At 33.8% G+C, this 16,203-nt stretch overlaps 1 protein-coding gene across 3 annotated transcripts in view; it reads right to left on the bottom strand.

The window, feature by feature from the left end:
- LOC134741046 (homeotic protein spalt-major) overlaps positions 1-15,404 on the bottom strand; it is a 28,987-nt gene extending 13,583 nt beyond the window's left edge. The window contains exon 1 of one of the 3 annotated variants that reach the window (XM_063673794.1): positions 14,956-15,404. In XM_063673794.1, coding sequence (XP_063529864.1) covers positions 14,956-15,025 — 70 coding nt within the window. In that variant the 5' untranslated portion in view covers positions 15,026-15,404. The remainder of the gene's footprint in view (positions 1-14,955) is intronic. The other 2 variants (XM_063673795.1, XM_063673797.1) reach the window with 2 other exon arrangements.
- Positions 15,405-16,203: the final 799 nt, after the last annotated feature.

Below are 16,203 nucleotides of genomic sequence, written 5' to 3'. Positions count from 1 at the left end.
GAAGTATGTGTCTATGTTCTTGTTTATTTTATGCTAATTAGGGTATTTCACCTAAATTCCTACCTATGTTAATGTTATTTATTCCTAATTTTATGTCAGTGTCGCCATGAAATCGCTCAATAAATTAACATTACTCTTTAGGTACCGCTAAAACTAAAATAATCATTACTTTTTTTGATACTCGTCACGTTTAGAGCAAACTATGTAAAAGGATAATTAAATTGAATGTCATAATTTATTTAAAGGATTACATTACATTTACCTAATGAATTAAAATACATTCCAACGTTTTGAACCATTTACCGGCACTCGATATGATCCTTTTAAATTGCTTTATTTCATTAATGAATATGGCAGTAAACGAAGAAAAATATTAATTAAATGGTAATTTAATTGTAAGGATGTTTTTATGTTTGTTTTAATCTAAAAGTATGTTTTACAAAATATTTTCTTAGTAGGTAGGTTCTTAAGTACCTATTCGTTTTGAACAAACATTAAAATAAAAGAAGTAGGCGGTGCAGCCTCTATTAGGTACTGAAGTGTTCATGCGTTCAGTGTTTCTTTTCTGATCTATTTTTGTATCAACATTGTGGTACAATTTTCAAAGGAGTTTAAATTAAATTGACTGACTGACGTCACTCACGCTTTAACCTATCAATATTTATTTCTAAAAACATGAAAGTTTAAAACCGCATATATTTCAGCTGTCACGAGTTGGTCTATAATTAGGTGTCTACCCAGGTATTCATCTGCATTCAACCCGTCCGAGTGTCCGTCACTGTCGATCCATACCATATCAAGTAGATTTTTACTATATTCAGTAAAGATTATAAATACTCTTATTAAGCACTTGTAAAATAAGGAGTTACTTGTATGTACAAATGAAGTAGGTATGATTGTAGATTTTTTTGGATAAAATTTCCGGTCAGTATAGCTAGTAAATTATAAAAAAAGACATACACCTACTGCTTATTTTAATATTTGTTTTAGTAGATTTTAATTTAAAATAACTTCGTTTCAGTCTTGCTTCTATGTGTACGACGTACCTTTATAATGAATAATTATGGGAGTTTTCATTAGCGTGAGTAGTTAAGAAAAGTTAATCGCAGTCAGTTTTGTGACGACAATTAATCATTAAGAAATCTTTATGGGAATCCACTTTTTGCCTTTTTTACATAGTAATGATTATGAAAAACACCAAAACAAAGTTTTTATGTAATTTAATGCTTAATTATTGTCACAAAACTGAGAGTGATTAACTTTCTCTTAACAACTCACGCTAATTGGGTGCACTATTTTCTAAAAACTCCCATATTAGTACTTACTACATTTTGTGTACGTAAACCATTAGGTACCTATAAACATTGTTCGGTAACTGCTTCGATGCCTGCCAGACACAAGGTTTTGTGGCAAATCGGATCAAAATAAGTAGATATTTATGCCAAACACACAAGTTCGTGGTTAGTTACGGCTAGCCAAGCAGCGTCCCAAGTTGGCTCTGTTCTCCCCGCACGCTGTGACAGTGACTGACATTGGTTAAGACTCATGCGTCAGTCTTGGCGACGCTTTTCGAGTGCCTAGTTCTTGCGAATGTGTTGTGATTTTTCCTTTGATGCAAAAAAGGACTTAATTTTTTGTGTAAGAATCAAAATCAAAGGAAAGGTTAGTATTTTAACATTAAACTAATTGTTGATAAAGCTTCCTGTTTTCGTGTTATGTCATTGGCAAATCACAACTGTAGGTGTCTGAATTTTTTTTAATTTTAGGAATATATATTTGGGACTATTCGGATCAAATTTCGAATCAAGTTTTATATTAAAAAAATTGCATGAGATTTGCATGTTTGTATTAATTTGGTGCTTTCAGGGAGTGTGGAAATGTGAAAAAATTAGTCAAACTAAGTAATAAGTAGGTACCCACTAAAATAACTATCAGTTCGATTAGCTGCCAAGTCGTACGATTTCCCGTCCACAAGCTTGCAAAGACGCTTTTAAGTGTTTCGTAAAATACTTAATAAAACGTTGTGGTCGATAACCGGCATTGAACGAGTAAGCAGAAAAGCTTTTATGATAGCGGTCATCGCGATGAAACACTTTCAGGTTGAAAGTATTTTTCAAGTAATATATTTTATTTACAAACGTGTATTGTATAGAGCTACAGTTCAAAATTTAATGGGTGGTAAGCACGTTACAAAGCTACCCAATTTATTGAACACATAAATGCAATGCAACTAACGTGCCAATTCGAACAATGATTTAGAGATAGATATGAAACAGAAACGATAACCAGATATTTAAGAAAGTCATGTCAAATTTGACATTTCCGCGATTCCGAATGTCCTCTTGAACGATCTCTTTAAGATTTGCTTAAGATATTACTTAGACATCCAATGGATAGATATCCCAAAACGTCACAATAATTGTAGAAAGAAGCGCTGGTGGCCTAACGGTAAGAGCTTGCGACTTGCAATCCGGAGGTCGCGGGTTCAAACCCCGGCTCGTACCAATGAGTTTTTCGGAACTTATGTACGAAATATCATTTGATATTTACTACCAGTCGCTTTTCGGTGAAGGAAAACATCGCGAGGAAACCGGACTAATCCCAACAAGGCCTAGTTTACCCTCTGAGTTGGAAGGTCAGATGGCAGTCGCTTTCGTATAAACTAGTGCCTAGTGCCTACGTCAATTCTCGGGATTAGTTGCCAAGCGGACCCTAGACTCCCATGAGCCGTGGCAAAATGCCGGGACAACGCAAGGATAATAAATGTCACGATAATTGTAGCGTGAAATGACAATTGGTTTCTCGAATCGAACTGCAAAAGATAACTAGTTGAGAACTAAACTATAACGTATCTATTAGATCTCGTATTGTTCTCGTATCTAGTAATTATCACGTTGTTCGAATAGACCGGTTAGAATAGCTTATATTTTAACAATGTTACCAATGTATGTACCTATTGGTAATATTTTTTTTGACGGAGTTATTATTTGATCCGTTTTCAAATCTGGACTTATGGGGTAGTGTTAAGTTTAAGCATTAAATTATGTTCTAATTATGTAATTGTATTTTTTGTATTGTTTTCTGTAATGTATGTTCATTAACAATGGATTGCTTAAATAAATAATGTCCTTTTTTATAAAAATACTATTTAGTAACCATTAATGAAAATAAAACCTGATTCACCTTGGCCTAATTTGTAAGTAGGTAAAGTTTAGTAAGAGTTAGTGAAAGCATATCCTAAATTAATAAAAATATTTCCGAAAGATTTAAATCTTAAAAATATATTTAAAGGGACGAACGTCAGATACTTGCACCGTACGTAGGTACTTAAGTATATTTTTGGACGTAGAATAGAACGTACAAAAATAACAATAGGTACAACCTGTTCTTAATCACTGCGAAGTGTTACTATGACATATCGATTACTAGTGTATATTCAATTCAATAATATTTTGTTTAATTTATGAAAAAAAAATCTGTTTAATTTTACTGCATAAGTACATCGAATCTACATACATGCCTACACAAACTTCAGCTAGTTTCATAATTCAGTAAATACAATGTAAATATTCTGAAATGAGTGTGACGTTAATTAGGTACATACTATAATTATATTAGTAAAAATCTTTCAATTCTCCACATATCAACATATTTTTATTTCGTAATGGCCGTGGTGTAACTACTCATCACTAGGTGTCGCTAGCAACCCGTTAATGAGATAGCTTCCGCCCGCCCGGAATTTGAAATGATGTTGAAACTATTATTTCCCTTTAACTGAATATTATTAATTTCGTTCGACTTTTAAGTGCTTATTAGTTACACGGTAAAATAATAATACATTTATTTATTCATTTATCAAATATAAATTTTAATGGCTTACCTACTTGTGTACTAATTCTAAAACACCAAAAGTTTTAAATATAAAATAACAGCAGTTAGGTAACATTAAATTTATCAAGGATTTTTACTTTTTTAGGGTTCCGTACCTCAAAAGGAAAAAAGCGGAACCCTTATAGGATCACTCGTGCGTCTGTCTGTCTGTCCGTCTAACACAGCCTATTTTCTGCGAAACTACTGTACCAATTAAGTTGAAATTTGGTACACATATGTAAGATTGTGATCCAAAGATGGACATGTAACGTTAACAAATGAATTTTAAACATGGGGGCCACTTTTGGGGCGTAAATGAGAAAATTAAAAAATAATGAAAATCTTTATTTTAAAACTATATCGTATTACATATCAAATTAAAGAGCTTATTGTGAGTATCTCAAGTATATATTTTTTATAATTTTAGGATGAACAGTTTAGAAGTTATTTAAGAAAATAGGCAAAAAATGACCATTCGCCCCATATTCGCCTCCTTTATTTCCGAAACTACTGGGTCTAAAATTTACTAAATAGTTCTGTACCTACAGAGATGACAGGAAAACCTATTAGAAATGTGCAGTCAAGCGTGAGTAGGACTTATTAACTAAGTTTTTGATCCGACCCATAGGGGTCGGGGGGTTTCACATGAAAAAATGCATTGTTAAAAATTGTGTAATGTCTTGGAACTCGAGTCCGACTCGCACTTGCCCGGTTTTTTTACTTAAGTCAGTTTTTAATTTATTTTATATTATGTGTTTTGTGTAATTGGTTGTGTATATATTTGTAAATAAATTTAATCTGTATTTAAGTATTTTTTAGGGTTCCGTACCTCAAAAGGAAAAAAGCGAAACCCTTATAGGATCACTCGTGCGTCTGTCTGTCTGTCCGTCTATCACAGCCTATTTTCTCCGAAACTACTGGACCAATTAAGTTGAAATTTGGTACACATACGTAAGTTTGTGACCCGAAGACGGACATGTAACGTAAACAAATAAATTTTAAACATGGGGGCCACTTGTGGGGGGTAATTGAGAAAATTAAAATATAAAGTTTTTAAAACTATATCGTGTTACATGTCAAATGAAAGAGCTCGTTATGAAAATCTCAAATATATATTTTTTGTAATTTTAAAATAAATAGTTTAGAAGCTATTTAAGAAAATAGCCAAATAATTACCATTCCCCCTTTATCTCGGAAACTACTGGGTCTAAAATTTAGAAAAAAATATACAAAATAGCTCTTTACCTATAGATTACAAGAAAACCTATTAGAAATGTGCAGTCAAGCGTGAGTCGGACTTAATTACTTAGTTTTTGATTGAAAAAAATTTACTTGGTTTTTAATCCGAACTACGGATTTTTAAAGAAAACGTAACGTTTCACATAAAAAATAGGTATATTGTTAAAAATTGTATACTGTACGGAACCCTTGGAACACGAGTCCGACTGGCACTTGGCCGGTTTTTACTTAAATGAACAAATATTCAAGCGTAACAGACAAAAGTTTAATTAAAAGTAATACCTAGTAATAGGTTGAACTATTGTAGTGAGTAGTCATTGAGTTACCTACAAGTATAAATAAATATTGTGAAGCATATAATTATACACCGCACTTGAGTGGGCATTTTGCGAGCACGTCAGTTAGTAACGTTTCATCATCATCATCATCATGTCAGCCGATAGACGTCCACTGCTGGACATAGGCCTCCCCCAAGGCTCGCCACTCCGACCGATCCTGTGCCGCTCGCATCCACCGAATTCCCGCGACCTTCACCAGGTCGTCGCTCCATCTCGTTGGAGGCCTACCAGCAGTTCGTCTTCCGGTACGCGGACGCCACTCCAGAACCTTCCGGCCCCACCGGCCATCAGTTCTGCGAGCAATGTGCCCCGCCCACTGCCACTTAAGGTTTGCAATTCTGCGAGCTATGTCTAGTAACGTTTGCAAATAAATAAATAAATTTTCGAGCTGTCAGAGTTAGGTATTAAGTTTAACATATCGATAATAATTCAATGTTTTTAAGAATAATAATAACTGCATCAATAAATTGCTTTGATATTTAGATTAAGGTAATATTTAAAACTTGACAATTTAAAAGTGCTTGTTGCTAGGCCTATTTGAATAAAGATTATATTGACTTTGACTTTGACTTTGGTATTTGTACTTAGTATTTGTAACCTGGTATTTAATCATAATGACGCATGTTTTTATTTGTTATATCTCTCAGACAGTTAATTTTTGTATGGAGTAGCTGTCACGTAACGTATGTATTTTTAGAAGTTTAGCATATTAATTTACATGGCATGTAACTTTTAGGAAAAACATATTTCCTAAATAATTTTTTTATTAAACCTATCAACAAAAAAAAAACTGTAGGAACTGTCATAGGAATCATCATTCGACAAATCAAAATCATGCGTCATTATGATTAAATACCAGTACCCGTACCATGAGTTACTAACAGTGTCAAAACTGACATATACCTACGCTAATGTCTACGTAATTTACTTTCTATACATCTCGCTCGCACTAATATTAGAGTAGAAAGTAAGTTACGTCCTCGATAGCGTTTATGTCAGTGCCTAACTGGGGGTAGCCACAAAGGTTACAAATACTACGTACAAATACCTTATTCTGACAGCTCGAAAATTTATTGATTTTTTGCAAATGTTACTAACTGACGTGCCCACAAAATGCCTCCTCGAGTGCGGTGTATGCATATATGTAGTAAAAATATTTAGAGGGCATTTTTATAGCGTTTTTTTGTTTAATGTATTTATTATTATTTTTAACGAGGCCAGTTGCCGTATAATAATTTTTGGGTTTCACGAAGCCTGTGCTGTGGACATTAATATCGTGTGTTTTTTAATAGTACTTTTGTTTCTTCGATTGGTAATAAAACGAGTTATTGAGATTAGCGATACCGCAGTAAAATCGAACTTTAAAAGATTATCAAAGTGCAACTTTGTCTCTTTAGTGAATTACCTAAATGTGTAAATTAAATTTGAAAGAGCCAATGCAAGAATTAACGTACAATTGTTTTTTTTTTATTGATACCTGTTATAAACTGAAATAGATGTCATATATTAAAGAAAAAGTGACGAAGCCCTCTAGTGGTGAAGGCCGGATACGAACCGGCGTCTTTAGCAATCCGAGCTAACGCCTTGAACCCCTTGGCCACCCAGCCACGGCGGAATCCGTCCCAATTTCTCGACTATATGCCATCTTACTAAGACTAGGCGTCTTTGACCAACTCTAAGGGCAAGCAGTACGCGCTTGAACCTTCTATACGAGTTCCTTACGGAATTACGATAAATTAATATACTTAAAAAATACAAATCAAAAAATTTAATAAAATAATTTGATTTGTTCCCAAAGTTGTGTATAGACCCATGCTGAACAAAACCAATAAGATTAAGACGAGGACTAGTTTTAGGTCTACGAAATTAATTGTAAGGCTAACAAACAGATACCATAAAGTGCAGGTTGCAGGCAATCATACCCTTGATTCGTGATACCGATATTTTTAATTTGTTTTATTTATTTGGTTCATCAACAACTCTTTACACTGGCACAGAAAGAAAGAATACATACAAGCACTTTCAGTGATATTCTAAGCGCAACAATCACATAAAGGTAAACACAGCATGCATTTCATACAGGAAAAAACAAAAAAGATCCGACAATATAAACTTAATAACTATAGATAAATGCAATGTTACTCATTACAAATGTTTCATTATACTAGTTGTGGATAGACAATTATGTACTCGTTTTTTGAATTTGCTTAGCGAATCAAAGTGTATATCCGTATGATCACTACATGCATTCAGAATCTTACATAACCGCGATATGGGTGAGTTGCTGCCAAGAACAGTTCATCTAAGAGGTGGACAGGGAGGAGTAATGGGTTTTCGGGTAGTTCGAGATGGAGCACGTAAAGAGAGAAGCTGTAATATTTGTGGACAATCTATTTTGAACCTCATCAGTTTGTACAAGAAAATGGCATCTACAATTCTACTACGTACCTATTTGTAAAGAATCGTTCCCGAAATGTTCTAATCTAGTTTCGTACGAGGGCCTTTTTATATATTCCGGTTGAGAATGATGTGTCGTAAGAACCGCTTTTGCACACGCTCTATCCTTAAATAATGAGTTGCATAGTGAGGACGCCATACAATACTACAATACTACACGATACTCCTTCTGTTATATAATTATATTTTTGTTTTTCCAGACTTAAATTTTTTCCCATTTCTTATGACAAATCCCAGCATTTTTGATTAGTGGGAGCCACAAAAGTGAGTTTTTGATCAAAAAGTACATCTAGGTCACGCACTGTGTCCACCTCTTGAATTGGATTGTCGTTGTGGTAGTAATTAGAATTTATCATGATATGTTTTCTAGAAAACTTACCATGCATAGATTTGTTAGCGTTTAAGGCCATTTTGTTTTTACTACACCATTCGACGACATAACTCAAATTGGCTTGCTTACGTCAATATCAGAATCGATTGTACGAACAAACTTCAAGTCGTCAGCGTACATAAAAATGTTCAAATGAAGTACCTATGCTATTCGGAAGGTCATTTATAATAAATATATTGAAAAGGATAGGTCCTAAGTGCGAGCCTTGCGGGACGCCTGACGTTATGCTATCTAACAGTATCCTAAAACGAATTTAATACCTATATAGTATTGGCTAAAATACGTACACATCTACCTATTACGGCCCTATGCTTTATTTCATACAAAGCTCGAATCTTTGAAGGTTGGTTCTATAATTACATCAAATTCACTAAAAAAACTAACAAGACGTGAAATTCACGGTTAATAAAGTTCGCGTTTAACAATTTTAATAAAATATCCACTAAGCTTCTTGTTTCATTCGTAATAACATTTTTGATATATAAATATTAAGGCAAAAAGAGTAGGTATCTATACTTAGGTAAAGTTATTGAAAAATATATGTTATGTATGTTATCAAACATATTTTTTGAACATATAAATTGGTACCAATGTCAATTACATTATTATAATGAGCTTAGTAAAACTTTGAAAGTTGATATTGGTTGATTTCGACCATAAGGTCCATAAGAAAAAAATGCTGTCGACTTATTATTAGTGATATGCAATCACATAGGTATTTCGTTGGTATTCTGCCTTTTCGCCGAAAATTTATTTTCTGAATTTCACTTGCCTTACTCTTCGCAGATGATTTACTTTGGCAACCAACAATCGCTAAACTTATATTATGACGACGTTTTACTTGATAGAATTATTGTTAATTAGATTATTATTATTATGATGACCAAATCTGGGATAACGGGGCGCTTATACTAAAGTGACGTAGCAAAATATTTTATCGACAATTAAATATATCGATGTTACTGTCAACATCTAAATGTTATACTAAATAAATATATTTATACAAAATCGCTTTGTATACTGCTTCTTAAATTCTAAAAAGGTGTGGTTTTGAAGAATTTATTTTATTTTGAACCAGGTCAGTATTTCCACATTGGCACTAAATGTTTTATTCTAATCATTTTATATCGTTATTTATTGTTTCTTAAACATTACTCCATCTTCATTTATTGCTAAAAGTAGGTACATAAAAAGTGAAATTTACCTTAAGTCATAAAAATACCATTAGGCACATAAACCATTTCGAGACAAACCTTATTTATTTTGTAAAATATGCCTGAAAGGAGTTCTTTATCAAAACTATTTTGACAATACATATAATGACTAATGGGCGGCTGACAGATGTAAAATATATCTATATCGACATTTATTTATCGAAATCAAATCCCTAGAATGTGCCCAGAGTTATCACAGGTTTGATGATGACATACCTACAATATTTGGAATACCTTTCACTTACTCAATCATTGCAATGGCTAAATAGGTATTTATTGATATAATAACGTCTAGTTTTTTGACAGAGCCAACATAGGTGCGACGACGAGCGAAGCGAGGAGGAGCGTGTTACGTTAACTGCGCCAGAACAGACTTTTTTCATTGTACGATGTTAACTTACAAAAATAAACTTTTTGCGTAGGTACCTATTGTACTTATTAGACTTACGAAGTCATTCTGCTACCTAAAATCAAAGAGAATTAAGTAGACATAGAGTGCTCACTCCATACATCAGTTTTGTCACCAGAAATACTATTATTTTCGCAGTCGACATCTAGCGTCAAGTAGCGTAATTATCAGTATGTACTGCTACTCGACACTAGATGTCACTTGTGTCGCGACGGACGAAAAGTGTATTTATTGCTTAACAATTTAGAACTTATATTATAAGCAGAAGGAGTTAAAAATAGAGTTCCGGTTAATCCGGTTATAATATTAGCTGAAATCGTTGAGCATTAGACTTTCCGTTCGTCGCGACATCTATTGTCGAGTAGGTATTGATTTCTGCTACTGTCGACTACGAAAATAATAGTCATTTTGGTAACAAAACTGATGTATGGAGTAAGGACTCTATGTCTCCTTAATTCTCTTTGGTAAAATGAACCGTTTTTAAAAGTGTCTATTTAAGTTGTTGTCTAAACATACAGTTGCTAACTGTTAGGTTGGAAAATCATACGAATTATTGTGTTGAGTTGCCACTTAATGACAACGTATGCGAAAAATTGGGTTTGAAATAACAATCGGCCAAATAATTTTCGACAATAACTTAGATAATCATTACCTACTTACGTAAAATGTAACGTTACGTAAGTATGTAAAATTATACACGGTGTAACATGAGGAAACCGAATAATTTTAACGGCGTATTCCTGATCATATTTAAAGACTAAAATGTCCCATAAACTTTTCTGTAATTCGACTAGTTTCAGAATTAGTACCAATTAAAAAAAAAACAAGGTTTTATTGTTACATAGTGCAAAACACATTTTTGATAGCGATGTTGTCACTATGGGACGTAGTCTAATTATCCTTATTGATTAATTAAATTGATATTGATTTACGGATACAAAAGTAAAAGTCCGTTTTAAGTGATAAGTTTACCAATAATATTAACTTTTTATGTACAAATACATTTATAAAATCGAAAAAAAACAATTTTTTTTTTTTTTTTGCGAATTTGACCTAAACTTACTACATTTTTTCCTTCTTTTGGCCTCAGAAAAGCGTGGTTAAAATCTTTCGGTTTCCTCGTGAACACCTTGTATAATGTGCCTTAGTTTAGTAGGTAGGTAAGTACAGTCTGTATGTAGACATTTTTTTGTTTATTTATGGTAGGTATTTGTTTGTGTGTCTAGTTAGTTACCAAATTAAATGTAGTTTATTTTCTTTTACTATTTTGTACAGTGGTCTGCCTAACATCTCTCAGTTTCTCTTAATGGTAGTTAGGTAGATACTTATATAATATAAGTATATTGCCATTTGGTTGATATGATTTAAGGGACAAGTTTGTCTTTGTAGAAATGTTAGATATGTGTTATATGCCTCTCGCTGGTTTATTTTTTATTGAAGTGTTTTACTAAAATACTAATAAGCGTCGTTTTTGGTGTGTGCCAATACCTCTATCAAGTTAAAATTACCTACCAAAATTATGTGTAAGAGAACGCTTTTACAAGTGTCATTCCTATACTGTCACTGTATTTAATAGTCGTTAATTGTACCTACTCCATTTCCAAAGAGGGGGTTGATTGGATGTTTCCTCAGCTTATGTAAGTAAATACTTAGATCTAATGACAATGCAATACCAAGTTTCTGCCCACTAGTATTAAGAAAACAAAATCGAATGCATTTAAAGTCCTTGTTCGTCACTTTAACACAATAAAACAAAATTCGTAACGTAACGTAACAAAACTACTCAAGTTTGTTAGAAGGAGACGAATCTTGTTTTATCTATTAGGTAAAGAGATATTTTATAAATAGGTATTTAGAACCTTCCTTGGGTTGAAATTTAAGGTTAGTACGGTATTCATATATGTTCAACGCATGACATGTATCAATTTTACAAGTACCTATCCTATTTATTTATTTATTTATATCTACATGTAACATATTTATTGGCAATTTGGCAACAATACGGTTAAAAATTTCCGGCTTGTCAACCATGATTAGGGATAAACAGAAACGGCAAACAGACTAATAATTTGTCACTGTATTATTATCCATAGGTATTGTTTTTAGGATTGAAGAACATAACGATTGATTAAATATAAATTCACTATTTTCCATTATTTATCGAAATATGTAAAATACGAGGCATATTAGCCAATTTTAAAATTGTTTTTATAGAATTATCTACCAATTTTTTTTATAATCTCAAAAATAAAAACATAGTTGGCGAGGATTAGGTATATTTGTTACATATTACTTCTTGGCAGTATTATACTATAGTTTTATTGTCTGTACCAAAGATAGATATAACTCCGTAATAGATGGATACAGTCTAAGGAAAAAACGAGCCTCGAAAATCAAGAAAATTTGATTCTCGTACAGAGGGCGCTACTAGCTTTGGCCTACTGTCGTATAGATGGCGTTGACGGTTTCGTTTGTTATTTAACAATTTTAACGCATATCAGTGAAAGAACATAGGTCAAAATCATAAAAATAATTAATGCAAATAAAAAAAATCATTTGTCCATATTTAAATACATTTTATCGTATTTTTATAAATCTTCATTTTTAGTTTTAAGGTGTGTCGATAGATGGCAGTGAATTTACTGGGGTTACAAAATTTACTATGACTGTACCGCTCTATCTTATTAAATCCTCTTTGTCTGTACCTAAGTATACAATATGTGTTCAGTTCAGTATATTTCATTAATATAATCGCAGTCAGGTAATTGATTAGAAAACTTGTGGATTGATAACAGTGTTACCACAATATTTTAATAATACAGTATCAAACATATAAAACAAGTTATTGTTAATGTTAGTTCTCCGAAATTTTGCGGTGACAAAAAAAAACAAACAAAGAATTGCATGTCCGGTGCATAAGCCGCCGCGTTTGAAGCCGTTCAATTTTTTTCACGTTTATGATGTTTACACCGAAAGCGAGCGATAAAGTGAGCACCGACACAAAACACAGTAATCCAAGCCTTACTGCGGCGAGGAATCGAGGATTAACCATCTCATTTGAGGCAAGATGCCGATGCGTTTAATAGTTATTTGTAAGATGAAAATTAGTGGTGTCGCTGTGTGCCCGTTGACAGCGCGCAGCGCTTTTGCGCCGCGTCCGAAAGGCCGGCGGCCGCTGCATTACGCACAGAAAAACAAACGGCCACTGTCCTGCAACCGCCGCCTAAACCCACCATTATACTAAGTGTACAAAACATCTTGCATTGTTGTTTATTCCTTATATTGTTCAAATCATAACAGGTTCAAATCCCTTGGGATGATGATTGGCTACCTGATGATATGATATCTAAGAATAACGCAATTGGTGCAGTATTTAAACTTTATTTTTTATTAATTTTTCCTTTGTATTATAAAAATCACAAATATTTCTCTATGCAAATGCTTGTTAGAAGATAGTAGTGTTGAGTGTAGTAAGAATAATTGCGATATTAAACATGTTCAAATCCCTTAGGATGATGATTGGCTACCTGATGATATGATATCTAAGAATAACGCAATTGGTGCAGTATTTAAACTTTATTTTTTATTAATTTTTCCTTTGTATTATAAAAATCACAAATATTTCTCTATGCAAATGCTTGTTAGAAGATAGTAGTGTCTGAGTGTAGTAAGAATAATTGCGATATTAAACATGTTCGTCTATAAAACTATTTTGATTTGTGGCCATGATGACGACTATTTCAACCCACGTACAATAAATTTATTTATTATTTTGTTTTATCGCTGCAATCACCATTAAAATATTTTAAGTTGAAAGCTAATTAATCTACTTAGAGAAGGTATATAAATTATATCAAAAGTAATTATTCATCATCGAGTTGTACTAGTAAATGGAAGCATTATGCATATCAACGTTTCATTTTAAGCGCTGGGACCGGAACATTAACAAGTTTTTCGAATTTATTAGTGGACCAAACAAACAGTGAATATATTTCATAAGAATGTGAATACGTTATTTTAATAGTTGGCAGATAAAACGCCGCTTAGTATTTTATAGAGCACTCGTAAAACTGGCAGTGAGATAAGCCTACTGTAACGGTGTTATAATAAAAATTTGACAGCTCTCATATATAGTTGTAGAGCCTAATCACTACTTAAGTTTGCGAAGTGTCTACTACTCAACTAAAATATTTTTACAAAACAAGGTGGGTAAATATAGTAATAACAGGTAGGTACTAATTGTCATTTTCTTTTAAACTACTAAAATGCTTTTTTTTATGTTTAACAATATTTTTGCGCAACCATACCTAGGCCTATTGCTAAAATTATGAAGAAAGTTCACTTCTTGTTTCTAAATACATACCTACCTAATTATTAATGCCTAACAGTAATTTAAAATAACGTTCATTAATGCTGAACACTAGGTATAATATAAAAAAAATAATGTTTTTCTAATTTCGTAAATAAGGTTCTTAAAAATCAAGAATAAAGTTCTTAAAGTTTTGCACATTATAAAATAAAACAGATAACCAGGAAAAAATATCATTGTATTATCCCAGTTGTATAATAATATTACTAAAACAGGTACCTAATTCTACAGGTGAAAAACCTGTGAAAATTAAAAATACAATTAAATCAATAAAAAATAAGTCATTATTATGTTGTGACACTTGCGACAATTATTGAACTTACTATTTTTATCTTGATCATCAAACTTTTAAAGTTGTAGTAAATTTATTATTGTTCTTCCTCCACTTTTTATAGCTATATAAAAAGCTATAGCTATATATATTTTTTTATATTTACCCACCTTGAAAAATAAATTCGATTGAACGTGTCAAACTTTGAAAGCATTAATGGTAAACGTAAGTCTAATTTCCTATAAATGAAAGCATTAACTTTTGGAAACTGCATTCACCGCTAAAAACTTTTCTTGTCACTTCACTAAGCTTGTTCCGCACCTACCTGCGGCCGCGTGTTTCCCTCGTGTAAGCGCATTTGTTTGTCATGTGTGGAAATTCACTGCACTCTACTCACCACGTTGAGGGCGAATTTTAGTGCTCACTTTCTGGTGGATGCCGAATTTTATCGTCGCTAACTGAATCATTGTCGCGGACCGCGGTCGGCTCTACGAAAACGTATTCACGGTAATCTTTCTTGTCAAAATATATTCACTGTTCCAAAATGTATGATGGTTGTGTAGTGATGTGCGTGGTGGGTTCGAGGGTGAGCTAGGTACCGATGGAGACGCGACGGACGCAGGCTGGCTTCACGCGCGGCATGGTGTCGGCAGCTACAGCCGGCGCATGGCCCCGCAGCAGGGCTGGAGGTCGGCACTCGCGCGTCGCGCAATGTTCGGGAGCTACGGCGGACACGGGGTACGGCCGAGCGCGCCACTCGCCATCTGAAGCGCGACTGAGCGAGGCGGCGGGTGACGGGCGGCGGGCGGCGAGCGCGCGCGCGCACCAGGTATACGGTTATGACAGGAGGCGGGGCCGCGCCCGGCTCATAAATCAAACTTCGCCCATTCGCACGCGCCGCACGGGCCCCCCTCCTCCATATTCCATATTCGGGGCGGGGCATATTTTCATAATCATAACGCCTCATATTCATAAGCGATATGTGGCGAGTGGGGCTGCGAGGCGGTGCGCGCGGTGGGCGGCGCGAGACCGCTAGATGGCGACGCTCGCGCCCCACGAAGCCTCCCACATACACTAATTAAAGCTACACGTCATCTAATTTATTGTTTTGAAGACCGTCAATCATAACAAAAAAAAGTATTTTGAATAAATCGTTTGATCTTGACTTCTTTGACATCGACGCGCTGGAATGTTTTAGCGGTTAACTAAGTTTCGAAAAGTTTGTAGACAACTTTTTTAAACTTTTATTTAAGTTGTGACAACTCTAATAAGTAATAACAATAGTTAGGTGTAGGTACCTTGGTATTTACTTAGGAAAGTCAAGTTCCATCACTCTCGTAAGTAGTCCTTCATACCGTATGTCGACAACGGCGACCCCTACAATTTTCTCTGGCAACCAGCTCGTCAATAAAAATAATTGCAAATTCCTAGTGTCAGGTTTCTTATGAGGTCGTTCGTTTCTGCACAAATTTCTGATAATGTATTTTTTTAATTGTGAGGAGATACTTCTATATTAAATTTATATCTACTAGCACATACCTACTTATAGTTGCTAAATTAAGGCCAAATTATTGATAGGTCGCCAAATTACTCACTTATTCAATTATATATTATGTATATACCCATATTACTTATTGTTACTTAA

This window comes from Cydia strobilella, chromosome 4 (genome assembly GCF_947568885.1).
Source record: "Cydia strobilella chromosome 4, ilCydStro3.1, whole genome shotgun sequence".
Taxonomy (NCBI): Eukaryota; Metazoa; Arthropoda; class Insecta; order Lepidoptera; family Tortricidae; genus Cydia; species Cydia strobilella.
The sequence above is the reverse complement of the archived record's forward strand: the minus strand, read 5'-3'. Positions and strand labels throughout refer to the sequence as shown.